This window comes from Mirounga leonina, unplaced genomic scaffold (genome assembly GCF_011800145.1).
Source record: "Mirounga leonina isolate KUSES-001 unplaced genomic scaffold, KU_Mleo_1.0 Mir_170, whole genome shotgun sequence".
Lineage (NCBI taxonomy): Eukaryota > Metazoa > Chordata > Mammalia > Carnivora > Phocidae > Mirounga > Mirounga leonina.
Window position 1 is genome coordinate 30,432,548 of NW_023270433.1, and position 21,779 is coordinate 30,454,326.

The 21,779-nt window shown below is 40.3% G+C and overlaps 2 protein-coding genes across 6 annotated transcripts in view; one reads left to right on the top strand and one right to left on the bottom strand.

The window, feature by feature from the left end:
* Positions 1–8,233, top strand: part of TEX10 (testis expressed 10) — a 66,273-nt gene extending 58,040 nt beyond the window's left edge. For 2 of the 3 annotated variants that reach the window (XM_035016208.1, XM_035016207.1), the window contains 3 exons: positions 43–224; positions 6,562–6,772; positions 8,012–8,233. In XM_035016208.1, the coding sequence (XP_034872099.1) occupies positions 43–224; positions 6,562–6,772; positions 8,012–8,125 (507 nt within the window). In that variant the 3' untranslated portion in view covers positions 8,126–8,233. The remainder of the gene's footprint in view (positions 1–42; positions 225–6,561; positions 6,773–8,011) is intronic. The other variant, XR_004681261.1, reaches the window with a different exon arrangement.
* A 668-nt stretch (positions 8,234–8,901) lies between these two features.
* The window catches only part of INVS (inversin), a 160,595-nt gene continuing 147,717 nt past the window's right edge, over positions 8,902–21,779 (bottom strand). For all 3 annotated transcript variants that reach the window (XM_035016204.1, XM_035016205.1, XM_035016206.1), the window contains 3 exons: positions 14,279–14,505; positions 13,436–13,510; positions 8,902–10,460 (listed from right to left, as the gene is read on the bottom strand). In XM_035016204.1, the coding sequence (XP_034872095.1) occupies positions 10,309–10,460; positions 13,436–13,510; positions 14,279–14,505 (454 nt within the window). In that variant the 3' untranslated portion in view covers positions 8,902–10,308. The remainder of the gene's footprint in view (positions 10,461–13,435; positions 13,511–14,278; positions 14,506–21,779) is intronic.

A 21,779-nucleotide genomic window follows, 5' to 3' on the forward strand; every position in this document is an offset into this window, starting at 1 on the left:
ACTGTTGTGAAGAGGTCATTAATCTCATTTTTCTCTGCCTAGGTTGGGTTGACTGTAATTCCTGACAGTACAGCTGGCTGTGTTTTGGGTGTTATCTGTAAGCTCCTGGATCATACGTGTGTACTTAGTGAGACTCTCCTGCCATTTCTGGCTTCTTGTTGCTACAGTCTTCTTTATTTTCTGCTCACTTTAGAGAAAGGAGAAGCAGAACATCTAAGAAAGAGGTAATAGTTTTTGTATTCTTCAACTTTTTTTTTCCTATCTGCCTCCCCCAACCAAATAAATAAGAGTAAATAAAACTTAAAAATTTAAAAATTAAAACAAAGAGTCAAAGAAAATTAGATTTGGGAAATATCCTAAATTCTCTTTCAGAATTTGTGTAAACCTAACTGGCGTTTTCTTTTTTCTTTCATAAATTCCCATTGTATTGTGATGAGAATTTTTAGTTTTTGTTTTTTTCCTTTAAGCTACAGATTTGAAAAATCAGATAGTATAAAGTTTCTTTGGGAGCTTTCCTTATTAATGTTGCTATAGGTCTAGCAAGAAAAGAAATTCTATTTACGTTTAGAAGAATGCACTTGTTAATAAGTACAAGCCTTTGTATTTTGTTTTGGGCTTCGTTAGAGCTAACCAGAGTAGAATTTTTAAGTTCTTGGATTTAAGGAAATTTTTCTAAGATGCTAGTGTTTGTATTAGTTATTCTTTAGCTCTTATATGATATAGCTCTTCAGACTAAAGGTTCTAGCATAGTTTGGAATATTTCACTTTAATTTAAAAAAGTATTCTCATGCTATGTTCTTATTGGTATGCCTGTTAAAATTTTTTATAGAAATCGATTTTATAGAAATACAGATTTTTAAAAATCTGATATCAATATAAGAAAATAATTGTTCTATTGCCTGTTAACATTTTGGTATTTTTCTAGTTTTTTTAAACTTTTCACATATCATAAAAATAAACGTATGTATGTATGAAACATTTATATAGTTTAATGAGTCTAAGTATAAACTGAACATCCATTTATCCTATCTCCAGGTTCAGAAATAGAACGTCGTCAGCACACACCTTGTGTACCCTCTACAGTTACCTTTCCTACACACCCCAGAGATCACTTTTGTGTGTTAAATAACAAAAACTCAACTTAGTAAATTTTAAAGATCTAATTGACTTTATTAATTGATTCACTAATTGGGCAACATTCCATCTGGCGAGTAGAGGGGAGCTCTCAAGGGCTATAGAAAAGGAAAGGTTTTTATAAGTAGATAGGGAATGGGAAAAAGGAAATTATTACCAAAGAATCCATCGTTTAGGCAGGGTAGCCCTGCCAGGGGGAATAGAAGGGGTCTATCAATAAATTTTTCTTTGTGCTGATCAGAAAGTTCCTGTGTTGACTGGTTAAAGGTTACATTTCTGGGGGCTGAAACTGCAGTTAGGTATTAAGTCTTGGTTTGCTGACTTGGGGCCCTCACCTAAGTGACACCGTTTTGAGCCTGGGGTTTTGTTTTTTACATGTGTTAATCATTTCCTTGCCTTTTTATTAAAAATTTTATGTGCATTTGTAAACAATACCATTTTGTTTTGCATATTTTAAGAATTTTATATAAAAGGGATAGTACTATATGTATTTTTTGTGATTTGATTGTCATCATCATTTGTGAGTCATTCATGTTGATTCAGAAATTTCATTTTTGTTTCTCTATACCAGGGCTTAAGCAAACTTCTTTCTCTAAAGAATTAGATAGTAAATATTTTAAGTTTTTCATGCCATATAAAGCCTCTTGTCAGAACTATTCAGCAATGCCCTGGCAATAGGAAAGCAGCAACAGAGAACATATAAATGAATGGGTGTGGCTGTGTTTCAGTAACACTGTTTATAAATATGGGATGTGAGTATGATTGGCTGTGATCCATCCAGTACATTTGATCTACAGTATTTTGTTACATGAATGTGCAGTAACTTACCATTTTACTGTCAACATACATTTAGATTTTTTTTTTTTTTTTGCTAAGTGTGTATGTTTAAAATGGATTTTGTTGGGGCGCCTGGGTGGCTCGGTCGTTAAGCATCTGCCTTCAGCTCAGGTCATGATCCCAGGGTCCTGGGATCGAGCCCCGCATTGGGCTCCCTGCGTCAAAGGAAGCCTGCTTCTCCTTCTCCCACTCCCCGTTTGTGTTCCCTCTCTCGCTGTGTGTCTCTGTCTGTCAAATAAAAAATAAAAAGTAAAATGGATTTTATTGTAAATAGACTCTAAAATTGACAAATAAAACACAGATTTGAAGATTTTCTTGCATATCATCAGACTTTTGGTCTTATAGGTCAAGAAAAGGCTTTTATAAATCCCAAGGAACTTCTTAGGGTTCAAAACATGTTATAATAAGAGTCCCCATTTATGAAATGTGTATGTTGCTATTGGTTATTTCCTGTCATTGAAATATAGCCCCTTTATTGAATACTTTGATGGGAGGTTTTAAAGATCTTTTATAAGTTCTTATGGAGAAACATCCCACTTTTGACTTTCTGTGGCTGAATGGAACAAAATTGAGTGTATGAAATATTTTTTGCTTGTTTAAAATGCCCAGTTTTAAATGTTTTATGCTAGATATTGAAATGGTTGGTATTTCCAGGACTCTGTGTATCTCTCAGGTGACATTACTTAGTCACAAGGATGTGTTGCCAGCCAGAGTGGTAGGTGCTTAAATTCCCTTTTGGGCTACTCCTACCTTCCCTGAGAAGGTGTTTGTAAGGTTATAAATAATGAGAATGCCAGTCAAATTATTAGGAGGCTTTGATTTCTCAAGAGCTGGCCAAAACATCAGGCTTGACCACTCAGTTTGAGTTGTTAAAAACCATGGCCACTGGACTTTGAAGAAACTATACTGTTTGTCTTCTGGACTCATTGTTAGTAATGGAAAAATCTGCTGTCACTGAGCCCTCCTGGTTGTAGGTAGTCTATTCTCTGCAGTTTTACTGTTTTCTCCTTAACTTTGTGGTGTTGCAGATCAAGGTGTATCCTAATGTAGGTTTGATTATTACCTGCTTCTTAAGACTTAGTGAACTCTTTGATCTGAAGACTGGGTGTTTTTCCTTCAGGTCTGGGAAGTGCTGTTACTATTTCTGTTACCTCCCGTTTTTCTCTTCTCTCCTACAGCCTCCTTTAAATGAAGGGAGCTTCTCAATCCGTCCTCTATCTCTGAACATCTTCCACTTTGCTGTATGTTTTATTTAACTCTTGAGTTTTAATTTCATCGGCTCTGTTCTTTTCTTAGCTCTGTTGGGGTTTTTACTTGGCTTTTTGTCATTCTTGTTTTTTCCTGATTTATTGGTATTATTTTAAAGTTCCTGTCCGTTTGTTCTGTTTTTTCTTTTATTCTCTGGCATGGGAATTCTCCCTTACGTAGGGGAGCAGGTGAGTCTCTGGAGATTGTTTTTCATGGGGTTGAACAAACTCATGGTTTGGATTGTACACCTTTTCTCTGAGTGCATCTTTTGTGAGAGTTCTGTGCAGATTATGGAGACCTCCCTGTGGGTCAGTTTTACATGTGCATTGTCCTGTCTTCCAGCTATACACAGGGATCCCAATTCTAGCTCCCTGCCTCCCACACCTAGGGCCTAAAGTCTCAGCTTCCAATACTAAGCTGTTGAAAACCCAGCCCTAAAATCCCACATCCAGTTCTGTACCTCTGTCGGGGTATCTTTATATGACTTCTGTAGTGGTTTTTGGCACCTAGAGATTTCACCCACTCTGGCTTTTGAGCTTGGCTGTGTACTTTTTAAAAAAGTATTTTATCTGTATTTCTCTGTGTTTGGAGTAGAAGGGGAGGTTGCTGTTACCTGATTGGAATATGTCAGAAGTTTGTGGAGTTACCTGAACTCTTTTTTTTTTTTTTTTAAAGATTTTATTTATTTATTTGACAGAGAGCTAGAGAGAGAGAACAAGTAGGCAGAGCAGCAGGACGAGGGAGAGGGAGAAGCAGGCTCTCTGCTGAGCAGGTAGCCCGACGTGGGCCTCCATCCCAGGTCCCTGGGATCATGACCTGAGCCGAAGGCAGCCACTTAACCGACTGAACCACCCAGGTGCCCCGTGAACTCCTGAAAATTGTATGCAAAATACTGAACTTTCATCAGTTTCTTTAGAGTGATTTTTAGAACTACAACTCTGAGTTCTGAAACCTCAATTTCATTGGTCCCAGTTATGTCCTTTTTTTTTTTAATTTGAGAGTGTGCATGTGCATAAGAGAGAGCAGGAGTTCCAGGGGGTGGGGTGGGGCAGAGGGAGAAGGAGAAGCAGACTCCTCCTCGAGCAGGAAGCCAGCTGCAGGGCTCCATCCCTGTACCCTGAGATCATGACCTGAGCCGAAGGCAGACGCCTAACCGACTGAGCAACCCAGGCGACCCCCAGTTCTGTCCTTTAAACACTTGTAGAATGCGTACACTTAGAATGAGTACACTCATGACAACTCTTAGAAAACCTTAGGAATGGCTGTTCGTATGGTATTTCTTCCATTGCTTGTGGTACCCAGGTCTCTTGTATTTCTTTTTGGCTTGAGAGTTTTAATTGTGTGTCTTAAGGTGGAGTTCTAAACTTTATTGACCCATTCACTAAACTTATATTTAGTATTGTATAGAATCTATGAGCTCTTTAGCGCAGCTTTGATCAGCAATTACTTGGAATCCACTTAAGTTAAAATAGAAAATGGATATTGGACCATTATGGGGTAACTTAGAAAACTCAAGGGCTAGGAATGTGGAAGCAGGAATTGAAACTCATTAGGAACCAAAGTAGTTATCTCTACATTTTCTTCTAGATTGTGTAGTCTTTATCTCTGTGCCTTTGCCTCCTTATTAGCTGTGTGTGCAGTCTGGCTTTATTCTCCTTGCACGTGGTTCTCCTAACCTGGCTACGCATGAGTCAACGGGCTGAATAAAGTCTCCAATAAGAGGATCTGGTTGGCTTAGAATGGATTCGGTATCCATCTTTGATGCAGTTGCTGTGTATGAAGTTGGGGAGGTTGATCAAATTGTGAAAGGACTGCTGCTTCTACATCTGGAGGTAGTCAGGTTCTCTGAAGGATTTGGGGACTAGGAGGATTATGCACTCCTGATAGAGAATCTGTAACAGACTAAGGTCGGGGCCTTTAACAGCCAGTGGACTCTATTGCTCCATTTAATTGATACTCTTCTAGATTGTGGTTAGGCTAGCTGCAAGTCCACTTACCTTTATCATAAAACATTTTTGTTCCTGCTCTATAACAATACCAAGAGAATGATTCTTACTAAAATTTGGATTTATTATTTCTGGCCTTTCATGACCTAGTAATGCAGTAACAGTCCCCTAACTGGCTCCTTTATGAAATCTATTTTGTTTCCTTGTGAGCACCTTCTTCCACAAATCTGCCCACTTTAAAACATTGAAGAGGCTCAGAATTCAGGTCACAGTCTTAAAGTTTCGTGAAGTTTTGTTTTGTCTGTATGTGTGTTTTTTTTTTAAGATTTTATTTTAGAGTGCGCAAGACAGCGCACTTGAGAGCAGTGGGAGGGGGAAAGAATCTCAGATTCCGTGAGCTGAGTGTGGAGCCCAATGCGGGGCTCAATCGCACAACCCTGAGATAATGGCCTGAGCCGAAGCCAAGAGTTGGACACTTAACCAACTGAGCCACCTAGGTGCCCCTGTTGTTGTTTAACGTAAACTCTACCCCCAGCATGGGGCTCGAACTCAAGACCCTGAGATTAAGAGTCGCATGCTCTACTGACTGAGCCAGGCACCCATTTTTCTTTTCTTTTTATCAGTGGGATAGTCTTACTCTTGATTTTTGATGTTGTATAATAGTTGAATAATTTTCAGTTGTAGAGAACACTATGCATATATAGATTGTTCTTTGGCTAATTCTCTGTTCTATATGATCACCCAGGGCTTCAAGAATGTCCTGTTAAGCCCAGGAAAGTGCTGATTGCTAGGCTTCCTAGAACTCATTCAACTGGGGGAGAGCACCTTCATTCATTGGATTTGCTTAAAATTAGCTCTGATGAAACCCAGTTACTAGTTTTGATTTGTGAAGTTTTATCAGAAAACACCAGGTTTTAAATTTTTTAATTTTTACTTTTTTAAAGATTTTATTTATTTGACAGAGAGAGAGAGACAGCGAGAGAGGGAACACAAGCAGGGGGAATGGGAGAGGGAGAAGCAGGCTTCCCGCGGAACAGGGAGCCCCATGTGGGGCTCGATCCCAGGACCCCGGGATCATGACCTGAACCGAAGGCAGACACTTAACGACTGAGCCACCCAGGCGCCCCTGTTTTTTATTTTTAAAGATTTTATTTGATAGAGAGCGAGAGCAGGAACACAAGCAGGCTTCCCGTGGAGCAGGGAGCCCGATGTGGGGCTCGATCCCAGGACCCCAGGATCATGACCTGAGCCAAAGGCAGATGCTTAACGACTGAGCCACCCAGGCGCCCCAGAAAACACATATCTTAAAAGGACATTTCTCAGTTTTAGGAAATATGGAAAGGGTACTTTTTCTGTGTGTGTTGGCTCTCTGACTCATTTTTGTCTGTTGTTGTAGGGACAAGCTGTGGGGGGTCTGTGTCTCCATCCTGGCTCTCCTGCCTCGAGTCCTCAGGTTGATGCTGCAGAGCCTGCGGGTGAACAGAGCTGGGCCTGAGGAGCTGCCTGTCGTGGGCCAGCTGCTTCGCCTGCTGCTTCAGCATGCACCCCTCAGGACTCATATGTTAACCAATGCCATCTTGGTGCAGCAGATCATCAAGAATATCACGGTAAGAAGTGTGGAACAGGGCTTTGTACTATTAGTACTAGAAAAAGGATTTCTGGGCAGGGCATGGGGTGTTGCTCTTGGGAGGCTAGGTCTCCTGTGCATTGACTGACTCCTGGAATTAAGCCCACTTTGGTGATTTCCCAGGGCTTCCCCTGATGACTAGCACCTGCCACTTAACCAGGGGGAGGTCTTTGATCTAGGGTCCGTAATAAAAACCATAAAGTAGTCACATTGAATTAAGGTGGCAGGCAGCTTAGTTAGAAGAGGTACAGGCATCAGAGTCACTCCTACCAGGATTCTGATTAACTGTGATAGTTTGGCATGGTTTTTAAACCTGTCAGTTGTTTTACCTAGCTGTAAACACCAACTTCATTGAGTTTTGGTGACCATAAAATGAGATCATTCACGTAAAGTTTTTCGTGTAACTGACATTAAGTTCTCAACAAATGTTAGCTGTCATTAAAAAAATTATTTAGCAGGAATAAACTACACCCAATTTCTAGTCACTTAGTTCACTGTAAGAGGAAGTTGAGAAGTTGCAGGTTTCAGCTTTGTCTCATGGTTGGTTCTGTGTTTGCAGGGGCATCTCTGTCTAGGATTCCTTTAGTGTTTTTGGTTTGGAAGAGTTAGAGGTTTTTTTCATGTAGGTATTTGGGGCTTTATTAATATATAGTAATACTTCAGAGTAATAGAACTTAACTGGGTATATATAACAGGTTCTTGTTCTGAATTTTCTCAGTAGCCTTCTAGAAGTAATGGAAGAGGCAACAGAGTAATTCAGAAATATAAGGGAAGAACAGTCAAGATTTTGGATTATTCTGAGGTTGGAGAATTAGCCCACCTCTGTGGGGAAGAGAATGAGAGAAATTGTCAGTCGGCCTTATAGAATTTTTCTCAGTTGATGTTATGCAAAGATTGTGAGACCCTGCCATGCCAAGCGAAGGAAGTCCAGAGTGTAAAGATGGTTGATGGTGAAATTTCGTTAGTTCCTAGCAGTATTTGAGAGGGAACAGATGAAACCAGAAACTGGTGTACTGCTTGTACTTGGGGGTGTGACTAGGAATTTTCACTGCCAGTGCCCAATTAAGAAATCTCCATTTCCAATAAGATTTCCTATGGTGATGGATAGATGGAAGATGAAGTGCAGTGGTTCTGAGATCTCATTTGGGTTTGAAAAATACTGTCAGATAGCGTAACAGTTTTGATACAATTCTCAAATTACTCTTGTTTTTCTCTGCAGACGTTGAAGAGTGGAGGTATTCAGGAACAGTGGCTCACAGACTTACATTATTGCTTCAATGTGTATATCACTGGGCATCCTCAGGGGCCCAGTGCACTGAGTACAGTCTATTGAGTACAGTAAGAGGCATCGTGGTACCTCCTGTTTGAAATTGTTTATTCACATCTAATTTTGAAGAGAGACTGATGTAATGTTTGTCATTAAAGCTGAACTTTTAAAGTAGTTGTTTATGAACCTTCCTTTGCACTAAGGTAGGAAAACATAGGCTGGCTTCTTGGACTAGTACATGATACTTGGTTACAGGTGGTTAGTGTATTTTGCATTTCATAGGAACTAAATATTTACAAAATACAGAGTGATAATACAGTACCTTCTATTACTTGCCAAGAAAGTAGCAGAATCTTTGTGTGGCCTCAGCTGCAGTTCATTCAGACAGCAACAGAAACCAGTTTTTTTATTTGGGAACGGTTGCCCTTATCCATCATGACATTCAGCTTCTCACTATGGAGTCCTATTATGTACAGCAGTTTTCTATCCCTGTGCAGGAGCAAGATTTCAAGATAGTGCTACAGTTGTTTGGGGTTTTCCTATACCTAAATGGTACTTGGTTTGATCTAGTTAATTCTTTTAAAATTACAAGCTAGATAGCAATTTTATTGACCCTTGTACAATGTTGGGGGGAGGGTTAGGGGGTACCGACACCCTCCCCCCACCCTGGTAAAAAAATCCATGTATAAAATTTGATTCCCCTAAACCTTTACTGCCAATAGCATACTGTTGACCAGAAGCCTTACTGATAATCAGTTTACACGTATTTTGTTATATGTATTAGATTCTAATTCTTAAAATAAAGCAAGCTAGAGAAAAGAACACATTTGCAGTACTATGGCTGTATTTATCGATACCATATGTATTTATTGGGGGAAAAAAAAAACACGTTCAGTGGATTCACACAAACCTGGTTGGTCAAGGGTCAACTGTATTCATTATTATAACTATGAAATAATTTTTTACAGTTTGCTAATTAACATTTTATTGCTTAATCTCTTACTGTCAGGACAGGGGGGGCAGTAATTTTAAGAAAATGGAAGTGGTCCTAGAAATATTTGAGCCTAGTATGTCACCGTTTCATCCTGTTTACATTCCTAACTTTGCTCTTAAAAATGTGAAAAAGCCTACGATCACTGGATTGTATTTATGCCAGGTGTTCTTAGAGTTAAAATGTGTGTAGTTTTAGGACAGTTTTCCCAGCCAGTAGGAATGGCATTTTGACAAGATTGCTCACCTGTACAGGTCAGGCAGAAAATACAAGAAAATGGTAAGGCCTGAAGTGGTGGTACCTTCTGCGTGAATGGTCTGGTCTGTAAACCTCCCCAGCTGATTCCTCGCTGCTGTGATACTGCTGCTGGTGCTCAGCAGCAACCTGAGGCCTTCGGAGGCTAACACGGGAACTGTAAAATGCAAGGAATCAACAGAGTGCCTATTACGGTCTTAGACAGCACAAGCAGGGGGAGTGGGAGAGGGACAAGTAGACTCCCTGCTGAGCAGGAGCCTGATAAGGGGCTCAATCCCAGGACTTGGAGATCGTGACTCGAGCAAAAGGCAAACGCTTGACTGACTGAGCCACCCAGGTGCCCCAAGATTTATATATTTGAGAGAGAGTGAGGGTGTGGCGGGAGGGGAGGGGCAAGAGGGAAGGGGAGAGAATCTCCAGCAGACTCCCCCCTGCGTATGGAGCCCAATGCAGCTCCCGGAGATCGTGACCTCAGCCGAAGGCAGATGCTTAAGCGACAGAGCCACCCAGGTGCCCCTTGTCTTAACAATTCTTAAATGTAAATTCTGGGTCATGATTCTGGTCTAAAATTTAAAACTGATAATGCTGGAATAAGATGAGATTGGAGAAAAGTAGTGAAATGAAGATGGCTGCTATATAACAGGCTCCTCCCCACCCATCTCATCTAGGTTCTTTACCAGGGCCAAAAACCCAGGGCTGCCCCAGCTGGCTGGCAGAAATCTATGTTAGTGCTCATCATGTTCTGAGTTTTACTCAGACTTTACTGTTAATTATAAGTTGTTCTTTACAGCCGTACTGACTGAATGGAAGGTAGACGGCCAGGAAGCTTTCCACAGGCACAGTGTACCGTGGTCCTTGTAGCACAAGCTAAAGAAGAACAGAGAGAGAACATCCGGATATGGTCATTCAGTTGTTACCATGTTTTCAGCCTAAGGCTTTAGGCCTGAGGATTAATACTGTCTCAAGATGTAAAAGATAATCAGCAGAGAATCAGAACTCTGCACTAGCTATTCCAGCTACCCCGGACACAGTCTTCCTCCAGAGGTGGTCGAAGCTTTATTTTGGATTTTGATTGAGGAGCTGATTGCAGGTTATAAGAAAAATTCTTTGATCTTCCACTGTTCTCAAGGAGGTGTATACACGGCAAGTTGCTCACTGTTAAAAGCAAATATCAGAGTTAATCAGGTTATTAATTTTAATACCGAAGAGTTCATTACTGGTGAGGAAGAAGGATTTAGATATGGGCTATCCATGGGGCTGGTAATGGTAAGGTGATGGCCAGTTTGTCAGAGAGACAGGAGGACTTAGTAGCCTCACATTTTCCAACATCCTCCAAGATACATGACCTCTCTTAAAGGAAGAACCTTGACTGGAAGGGGCCAGGTGCTTGAGCTGTGACTGGGACCTAGGTCTTCAGTCTGTCTGGAATAACTGGTATAGCTTTCTCTGTGCTTTTAACATACAACAACGCAAACTTACATATACATAGCTTAACTTTCCATGGGCCACACAGTGGGCTATAGTCCATTGTAGAAAATAGGCTTGTTTGAAAACTATCTTTAAAGATGATAGTCTTGATAGGCATATCAGTCTTGAAATGTAATTTTTTAGGCCTTCTTAAGATGCCGCAGTTGGAAAACTGATGGATTCAACCCTATCATTTGACAAATCAGGATGCTGAGGCCCCAAATGGTCAAGAGAACTTGTTGAGGCCATATTGCTATCTGTTGCTCCTAACTTTCTGTGGAGCAAAGAAGCGAACATGAAAGGGGAGTAGTTTATAATATATATATATTTTAAATTTATTTATTCGACAGAGAGAGAAGCGAGAGAGGGAATACAAGCAGGGGGAGTGGGAGAGGGAGAAGCAGGCTTCCCACTGAGCAGGGAGCCCGATGCAGGGCTCGAACCCAGGACCCCCTGGGATCATGACCTGAGCCGAAGGCAGCCGCTTAACAACTGAGCCACCCAGGTGCCCCAGAAAGGGGAGTAGTTTAAAAAGTTACATGTCTTGCTATTTCTCTCCTGGTTTTATTACTGTTAAAGTTCTTTCACAGTGAACTACTGCTCTGGAACTCTGGATACAGTAAAGGCAGCCAAAAACAATCTTGAGTTACTTGCATACCCTTCTGTGGGTGGGCAGGAATGCTGCATTCATACAAGGGGGTTATCAGTACCAGTAATCCCTTGAGCCATGGTTATTCCATTCATTGGAATGGATTTTCTAAAGGTAGTTCTTTTATATTTAAAAAGATGAGCCCCCCAAATTTAGGAGATTACATATGTATATAAAAATATATATATAAGTGCTCTGATCAGTATTATGCCACTATGTTGTAGGTGGTATGCAGGGGTCGCTGTTGAAGGACTGGAGAGAACAGGGATTGTGAAGTCTCCCAAATGCATGTGGAGAAACAGTCCAGGGACGCTATATAAATACTTTGTGATATCTAGCTGACTTTCTGCTTCCTCTTTAAAGAGGTAAAGGCACTACTAAATCCTCTCCCTACATTGGAGGACGGGAACAACAATTTTCACTCAAATATTTGAACACCTACTATGTGCCAAATAATTTTCTACGATTGAACAGGACAGTGAACAAATCAGAAGATCCTTAACCCCATGGAATTCTCAAAGTGAAAAAATGAACTGACATTTTTATTCATGGAGAAGACCAAGATTAATGTTAGCTTCTTGGTTCAGTTTGGCATCTGTGATACTACACTGCAGAAATCTCTGTGCCCATTCCCATGGAAATTATTCATAGACATGTTTTGTGTATAAAACACAAACTAGTTAGCCCTGACAATCAGCTTGATTCACTGGTTAATGCTTAATGTGGATGGGTGGACCTAACAAAACCTTGTGTTCCCCCAAGTTTAGGTTAGGAAAAGATTTTCTTCAGTCCTTGTCTGTTTTCAAGCCAGTCAGAATTAGATATGTAGGACAAACAAGCTATTTATGTGAAATCCCAAGAAACCACTAAGTATTTGTATTTGTTTATTCTGCCCTTTAATTAAAAAACATTTTGTGCTTCTAAAGCCCTTCATTTTTTAAGATTTCTGATAGCCCTGGATTTTTCTCTTGAGACAAAGTACAAAATTGTTCTGATTATCTAAATGCTACTTCTCTGGTAGTTCCATTTAACCATGGTTTTTGGAACTAATTTTCAGTTCATTCGAGTATAATAAAAGTTTTCTTTTTTACATGGATACTTTCAAAGGAATCAAGGTCTACAGTTGTAACTACCCTACCCACTACTCCCTGATCAGCCTGCCTATATTACACGAGTTGCCCAACTCTTATTAAAGATTGGGCAGTAATTACTCTGTCCCCCACCTCCAGGTTTTCTCCCCATCAAAAACTAAATGAATGTTAAAGTTCATGCTGACAGTCATTGTTCACCTTCCCAGCTGCACTCTGTTCCTGCAGGATGACTAGATTGGCAAAGGTGGGGGGACTGTGTTGCCATAGCCACCCATGAGCAGCACTGGATCTGACATTAACTGCTGACAGCACTGAACTTATCACCCAAATTTAATGCTGGTGTGAATGAAGGGGGCCCTGAGTAAAACACTCTTGTCTTATGGCTGAAAAGAAAGTTCCCTGAGCTTCTGTATGAGTGAAATTATGCACAGTGAAGCCTGAGCAGGACATGTTATTAAATATTAAATGTCCTCCTCACAGGGCCATGAAAGGCAAAAGCCAGAATTTGTGGTTAAGGAACTTCTCAACTTTGAGAAGGAGATGAATCTTAATGTGAAACCAATATGGAGCAAGAATTCCCCAAGGTCTTACTTTGAAGAATGACAGTATTTTCATTTCCCTTTTCCTTTATGTGAACAAGTATGTAAAAGTGATCAATAATCGGTCCCATTTATTGACTCTACTGTAGGTAATGTTAACAATAACTTGTGGTTGTGAAAATAACTTGCGTCTTATGGAGACATGTTGACTGCAGTAATAATTCCATGAAAGGGGAATGAAAAATATGCACACCTCAAATCAAATGACCATTGGAAACCCCTGGCAATCTGTTGTATTATCTTCCACCTTTGGGGATGAAACAAGGCAAATGCTTCCCCACATCATCTCCCCAATCTGTTTTGCCAGTGCATTGGCTACCTTACCTGAATTGAGACGTAGCACAGAATGAGCTCTGGAAGATCTTGTGGGATGAGGTACTTTCCCTTCTTGAGAACAACCTGAAATCAACCAGCAATGATCATTTCTCTCTGACCATGACAGCTACAGCCTAACCAAGTTCTAAATTCCTTATTGAGGTAAAGGCTTGAGCTTGTTGGAATCTGCCAAGATAAATTAGGTATGGTGTGGAAATACCATGTAGGCCAAGGGTAAGGTCCTGAAATTTTGCTGCCTGGGCTGCAGGTCTGTTCCTAAAGGTGCCTTGGCTCAACGTTTTTCTTTTGGGGAGCTAGCCAGGCTTGTTCTCTGCTGAGTTTATTTGGAGGGGCTTTTTCCAGAGCTGAAAATGTCTCAATTTAAAACAGCTCATCTGCTGAATAAGTATTTACTGTAGTGCATGGGTCTGGGGCATTCCCACAGAAGGGCAACCCTGTACTATCTTAGCATCAGAAAAGTCAAAGTGAGGCAGACAGGGTCTTCCTGCTCCTGGAGCCCCCCTCCAAATGGGTAATGTAAGGGGAAGTCCCAAGCAGTGGTCTGGAGGAGTTGAAAGGATGAGGCTTTCAGTAATGAAGGCCAGCAGACCTCTTGGCTGGAAGGCTCTCTGGGTTGAGATGTCAGAATGCATCGTGAAACCAATTCTGACCCAGAATTGCTGGAGGGGAGGCATTAAATGTGGGTGCTGAGGATTCTCTTGGTGCCTAGCAGTAGAACAGGAAAGTTCCTACCTGAATGGAGGTTTGCCCATTGTAATTAAATGCCATTTCAGATACTGATGCAACACTCGGGGGTGCTTGTCAACTACAGAGTGCCCGAAGGACAATTACCGTAGATTTGCTTGAGTACCGAGTGCCTGGTGGACTTTGTGCCTGAGCTGCTCTTGGGTGAACTCTTGGTGGTCCTGGTTACTGCAGTGGTTTTTGGGGGGGTTAGTTCCAGTTCCTTCCTCCAAATTTGGAGCAGCAGTGCCAGGCACTCTTGGTTCCATCTGTCCACATCTCTGGCTCCAAGCTCCATCTGCAGAAGGTGGGACAGGTGCTTCTTAAGCTGGTAGCTGGTGGGTCAGAAAAGGGGAGAGGCTTTAAGATCACAGTACTGTGAAACTTAAGTTTCCTTAACGTTCCTGGAAGCTATAGGAATAGTGCTTGCTCAACTGGGAGATTCATTTAAGCTCCCATTCCTACTTTATAGTGGCCGTATGTTTAATGTTGATTTTTAAATCATCAGACACTTCTGAACTAGGAATTCAGTCTGCCTTCAAGGTCGGTCAGGCCGATGTGTAAACAAGTAAGTGCAGTATGAGGAGTACTATGCAAGAATGAGGAGCTAGATGACATGGGATAATGTGGGACTGAAAAATTGGTGGTGGTCTGGTAAGGCTTTACAAGGCTGGTGTTTGTGCTGGGTTTTAAAGGATGCATAGGAGCTTACTAGGCAGAGAAGGGTACTCTGGGCAGCAGAACTGGCATAAGCAGAGGTGTGGGCATAGGTGCCAGGAAAATCAGTAATGAGATGTATATAAAGCACTGTGTATTTGGTGAAGGAAGAATGGAATGCTATGCTAAACTGTGGAAGGAGCCAACATTTGTTCGGAGCCTGTTACATATCAGGCATTTTCCTTATGATTAAACCGAAAATAAATCCATGAGGCAGACATGATGAGTCTGATAAAGGCTGAGTAGATGGGATGTTAAGAAGATTGTTCCTGACTTGGCTTCCTCTTACAAGAACAACAATTAACTATTCACAGATAAGACACTATGGAGAAAGTCCTAGAACATGGGAGTGAGGCTGCAGCCCCTTGCACCACAGAGACCAAACACACTGCATTAGGACATGAGGAACAGCTACATGCTGACTGTACTACCCCTCCACCAGGCTGGTGTAGCACCACACCAAAATGTCTGCCCTGAGCCTTTGTACGGTTCCTCAAATGGGAAAAGAGAACCCAGGGTGGAATCCAGCTCCCCCACCACCAGCATTGTGGGTCACTTCCTGGGAGCCCCCATGCTGGTCTCACCCATGGGGATTGCCAAGGAATTGGTAGGGCTTGACCACTGGGAATCTGACTGATGGAGAAGGGAAGAGCTTAAAGCAACCAGCACGTGGATCTTGGCAGATCAAGTTCCTACCTGCAGTGCCCAAGTAGTAGTCCCAACCTTTAATTTTGCTCATCTGCAGAGCCAAAACAGAGGTGCAATCTGACCAGGGAACACAGCAGGGTGCCTGATTGGGGTCTTCAAAGAGCCCTGCTAACCTTGCAGTCTGGTCTGCTTCAGCTCAGGCAGGGGAGCTGAGGCATAGCCTGGACCACACATGAGTGTAGCTCCTGGCCCTGCCTGATCAAAGCCTGGCCAGAACACCTAGAAAGCTGAATAGCCCTGCAACGCTCAAGCAGGGAGGTGCAGCAGGCAGAGCTGATTATTTGCAGAGCAAAGATAGTGGCTCTGTATAGCCAGAGAGCTTGAGTCAACCACATAGAGCTTTTTAGGCCTTTGAGCCAGTTCTCCAGCTCTGCATGGGCAGGGAAGGTAATTCATAGCCCTAGCCATTGCTGAATATAGCCTTCAGCCCATCTGACCAGGAAACCTAGCCAAAGCACACAGGAAGCTATGTAGCCCATCCAACAGCCCTTCTTACAGTGGCATTTAAACAGAAAGCACAGCCTAGCTCTGCCCTGTCTGCAGAGCAAAATTGGTGGCCCCATCTGGCCAGCAAATCAATGTACAATCTTACTGAGTCTCCAAACAAGCTGTGCAGGCCTCAGGGCCTGTCCTGCTGCCCTGCCAATTCAGGGAAGTGAATTCATCGCCCCACCAACTGCTAAGTCTAGTACCCAGCCAGCCAACCATCTAGTAAGCCTGACCAGAAACCCCAGGCAACCGCACAGCCCCTCCTAAAGCCTCACTTGGGCAGAGAACCAACCCAGCAATCCTATCCAACTGTTCTCAGGCAGCAGCACACACTCAGAGGTTTCCTTGACCCAAAATAGACTGTTCTAATAGCAAGTTCCACTGCCCAAGGATGTTACTAGTAGACATGTCCAGAAACCCAAACTGAGCTGCCTGGGAAGAACGGTCTTGGCTAAAGCAAACCTGTAAAGTCTGGAAGAGAAGACCACCTACTCAACAACATGAGGAATCAAGACTCAAAAAATCAGGTAAACATGACACTGCCAAAAGAAACTTATAGTAAAGCTCTGATAATTAACCCTAAATAAACAGAGATCTAGGAATTGTTATACAAAAAATTCAGAACCCCCTTAAAGAAGTTTAGGAACTACAAGAATGCACAGACAACCAAATGAAATTGGCAAGATAATGCATGAACAAAATGAGAAGTTCAACAACAAAAACCATTAAAAAATCCTAGAGCTGAGAAATACAGGTCTGAAAAATTCAATAGAGAGCTTCAAAGGCAGACTTGACCATGTAGAAGAAAGAATCAGTGACCTAGAAGACAGGACATTTGAAATTATCTAGTCAGAGGAGCAAAATGAAGAGCATAACTGCATTATGGGAATTCCAGAAGAGAAAGAGAATGAGACAGAAAATATATTTAAAGAAGGGCTGAAAGTTTCCCAAACCTGGAGAAAGAAAGGAGTATCTAGATCCATGAAACCCAAAGAACTCTAGAACCTATAATGCTACCCTGAGACACATTATATTGTCAAAAGTCAAATTCTGAAATAAGCTAAAGAAGTTACATATATTAACAACTTCCATAAGACTATGAATGCATTTCTCAACAAAAACTTTTCGGGCCTGGAAAGAACAGGATGATATATTCAAAATATGAAAGGAAAAAACTGTCAAGAATTCTATAGCTGGCAAAGCTGTCCTTCAGAAATGGAGAGATAAAGAACAAACTAAAACAAGGAATCCATAATCACTAGACCTTCCTTATAAGAAATGCTAAAGGGAATTGAGTGGAAGTAAAAGGATGCTAATTAACATCATAAATAAGAAAGTAGTGGAGCACCTGGGTGGCTCAGTTGTTAAGCGTCTGCCTTCGGCTAAGGTTATCCCAGGCTCCTGGGATCATGACCTGAGCCAAAGGCAGACGCTTAACGACTGAGCCACCCAGGCGCCCCTCAAATAAAATCTTAAAAAAAGAAAAAGTAGCATAAAACTCACTGGTAATGGTAAACATATAGTCAGAATTAGAATTTATAATATGATAACGGTTGTGCATAATGTACTTCAACTCCAGTGTAAAAGTTTAAAAACTTAGGGGCACCTGGGTGGTGCAGTCTGACTCTTGGTTTCGACTCAGATCATAATCTCAGGGTCATGAGACTGAGCCCTGAGTTGGGCTGTGTTCAGTGTGAAGTCTGCTTAAGACTCTCCCTTTCCCTCTTCCACCCCCCACCCCACAATCTCTAAAATAAAATTTTTTAAAGTAAAAAGTTTAAAAACTTAAAAATACAATGACAGTAGTCTGTTATTGGATATACAATATAAAAAATATGTAAACTTCAACATCAATAAGCTAACGTGTGTGGGTGAAAGTATAAAGTTTAGGAGTGCTATTGAAGTTAAGTTGTTATCAGTTTGGGTGTTACAACTAGAAGATGTTTTTTTAACAAGGGAAAAACCTGTGCTAATCACACAAAAGAATATGATAAAGAACCATACAGATAACAAAAGACATCAGAACACACACAAGACAGGATAAGAAACAAGGTGAAACAGTTTTACAAAGTAGCCAGAAAACAGTTAACAAAATTACAATAGTAAGTCCTTATTTATCAATGATTAAATATAAATGAATTAAATCCTCCAAAAGATATAGAATGGATGAATGGATTGGAAAAAAAAAGATCCAATGATATGCTGCCTCAGAGTGAAGGGATGGAAAAAGATATTTCAAGCAAATGATAACAAAAAAGCACGGGTAGCTATATCAGAAAGAACAGACTTCTAAAAATGGTAAAAAGAGACAAGGCCATTATATAATGATAGTAAGGTCGATCCATCAAGAAGATATATTTGTAAATATTTATGCGCCCAACGTTGGAGCACCTAAATACATAAAAGCAAAAACAGCCAACAGCAGAAATAAACAGCAATACAATGATAGCTGAGAACTTCAATACCCCACACTCAACAATGGATAGATCATCCAGATAGAGCATCAATAAAGGAAAAGAGGGCGCCTGGGTGGCTCAACCATTAAGTGTCTGCTTTCGGCTCAGGTCATGATCCCGGGGTCCTAGGATCGAGCCCCACATCAGGCTCCCTGCTCGGTGGGAAGCCTGCTTCTCCCTCTCCCACTCCTCGTTTGTGTTCCTCTCTTGCTGTCTCTGTCAAATAAATAAATATTAAAAAGGATTTGAATAACACTATAGATCAATTTGACCTGACATATAGAACATTCCATCCAACAACAGCAGAATAGACATTCTTCTCTAGCACACATGGGGCATTTCCTAGGAGAGACCATATCTTAGGTCTCAAAACAAGTGTTGGCAAATTCAAGAAGACTGGAACCATACCAAGTATCTTCTTTGACTACAGTGGTATGAAACTAGAAATCAGTAGTAGGAGGAAAACTGGAAAATTCACAAATAACATGGAAATTAACATTTTCCTGAGCTACCAATGGATCAAAGAAATCAAAGGGAAAATAAAGTATCTTGAGGCAAACAAAAAATGGAAATACAACACACCAAAACTTAATGGAATGCAGCAACGAGTTTTAAGAGGGAACTTCATAGCAATAAATGCCTATGTTAAGAAGCAAGAAAGAGCTCAAATAGATAAGTTACTCCTACACTTTAAGAAAGTAGGAAAAGAACAAAGCCCAAAGTTACAGAAAGAAGGAAATAATAAAGATTGGAGAAGAAATAAATGAAAGAGCAGGAAAATAGAGAAGATTAACAAAACTAAGAGTTGGTTCTTTGAGAAAAAAAGTTGACAAACCTTTAGCTAGACTAACCAAGGAAAGAAGAGATGATGCAAGTCAACAAAATTATGATGAAAAGAGACATTACAACTGATAAGATAGAAAGGCAATGGACCATAAGACACTACTATGAACAACTATACAACAAAGTGGACAACCTAGAAGAAATGGAAGTTATTAGAAACATACAACCTACCAACACTGAGTCAAGAAGAAATAGAAAATGTGAATAGACCAATTACTAGTAAGAAGATTGAATCAGTAATCAAAAACCTCCCAATGAAGAAAAGCTCAGGACCAGATGGCTGGTGAATTTTACCAAACATTTAAAGAATTAATGTTAGGGCACCTGCAGGCCTAGTCAGTAGAACATGTGACTCTTGATCTTGGGGTTGTAGGTTCAAGCCCCATGTTGGATATAAAGATTGCTTAAAAAAAAAAAAAAATGCCAATCCTCTTAAAACCCTTCCCAAAGAAAAAGTAGAGAACACTCCCAAACTCATTTTATTAAGGCCAGCATTACCCTGATACCAAAGACAGAAAAGGACACTACAAGCCAATACTCTTAATGAATATAGATGCAAAAATTCTCAATAAAATAGCAGGAACTGAATTCACCAGCACATTAAACGGATTATTCACCATGACTGAGTGGGATTTACCCCTGAAATGAAAAGATAGTTCAACATACATAAAATCAAAGTGCTACATCACATTAATAGAATGAAAGAAAAACATCTCAATAGAAGTGGAAAAAGCATTTTACAAAATTATACAAAAATCAGTGGCATTTCTATACACTAACAACAAATTATCTGAAAAAGTAATAAAATGATCCCATTTATAATAGCATCAAAAACAATAAAATAGGAATAAATTCAACTAAAGAGATGAAAGATCTCTACACTGAAAACTACAGAACACTGATGAAATAAATTGAAGAAACAAATAATTGGAAACTGTGTGTTCTTGGATTGGAAGAATATTATTAAAACATCCATAGTACCCAAAACCATCTATAGATTAGTACAATCCCTATCAAGATTCCAATGGCATTTTTTACAGAAGTAGGAAAATACAATTCTAAAATTTATATGGAACTATAAAGGACCCCAAGTAGCCAAAGCAATCCTGAGAAAGAACAAAGGGAGAAGCATCATACTTCCTGATTTCAAGCTATATTATAAAGTTATAATAATCAAAACAGTATGGTACCCACCTAAAAACAGATGCCTGGACCAATGGAAGAGAATTAAGAGCCCAGAAATAAACCCATGCATACAAGGTCAACTATATTTGACCAGGGAGCCAACCATACTCAATGGAGAAAAGACAATTGTTTAATAGATGGTGCTGGAAAAATTGGATATTCATGTGTAAAAGAATGAAACAAGACCCTTATCTTACACCACTCACAAAAATTAACTAGAAATGGATTAAAAAGACCTAAATGTAAGATCAGAAATTCCTAAAAGAAAACTCAGGGGAAAAAGCTCCCTGACAGATGTCTTGCCAATGGTTTTTTTGGACATGATCCAAAAAACACAAAATAAACAAGCAGAACTACAAAGTAAAAAGCTTAAGCACAGTGAAATAAATGATCTACAAAATGAAAAGACAATCTGTGGAATGGGAAAAAAATATTTACAAATCATATATCTGATAAAGAGGTTATTATCTAAAAAACAGAGAACTCCTACAACTAAATAGCAAAAAATCCCAAATGATCCATTGAAAAGAAGGGGCAAAGGACCTGAATAGACATTTTTCCAAAGAAGATACATGAATGGCTAACAGGTACATGAGAAGGTGCTCAACATCATTAATCCTAGGGGAAATTAAAATCAAAACCACAATGAGAAATCACATCATGGCCACGATGGAAAACCGTATGGATTTTCCTCAAAAAACTAAAAATGGAACTACGTATGATACATCAATTCCACTTCTGGGATCTATGTTGAGATATCTGCATCCCCAGGTTCACTTTAGCACTATTTACAATAACCAAGATATGGATACATCCCTAAGTTGTCCATCCATGGATGAATGGATAAAGAAATTGTGGTATATATACAATAGCCATAAAAAATGAAATCCTGCCATTTGTGACAACATGGATGGACCTTGAGGGAATTATGCTAAGTGAAATAAGCCAGAGAAAGAGATATACTGTATGATTTCACTTATATGTAGAATCTTAAAAAAAAATCAGATTTGTGGTTACCAGAGGTAGGGGGTGAGGGGAGGAGGAATTTGGTGATCAAAAGATACAAACTTCCAGTTATGAGATAAGTACTGGGGATATAACGTACAACATGATGGCTATAGGTAACACTGCTCTATGGTATATATAAAAGTTGAGAGCATCCTACCTAAGTTCTCATGGCAAGGAAAAAAACCAGTTTGTTTCCCCTGCTT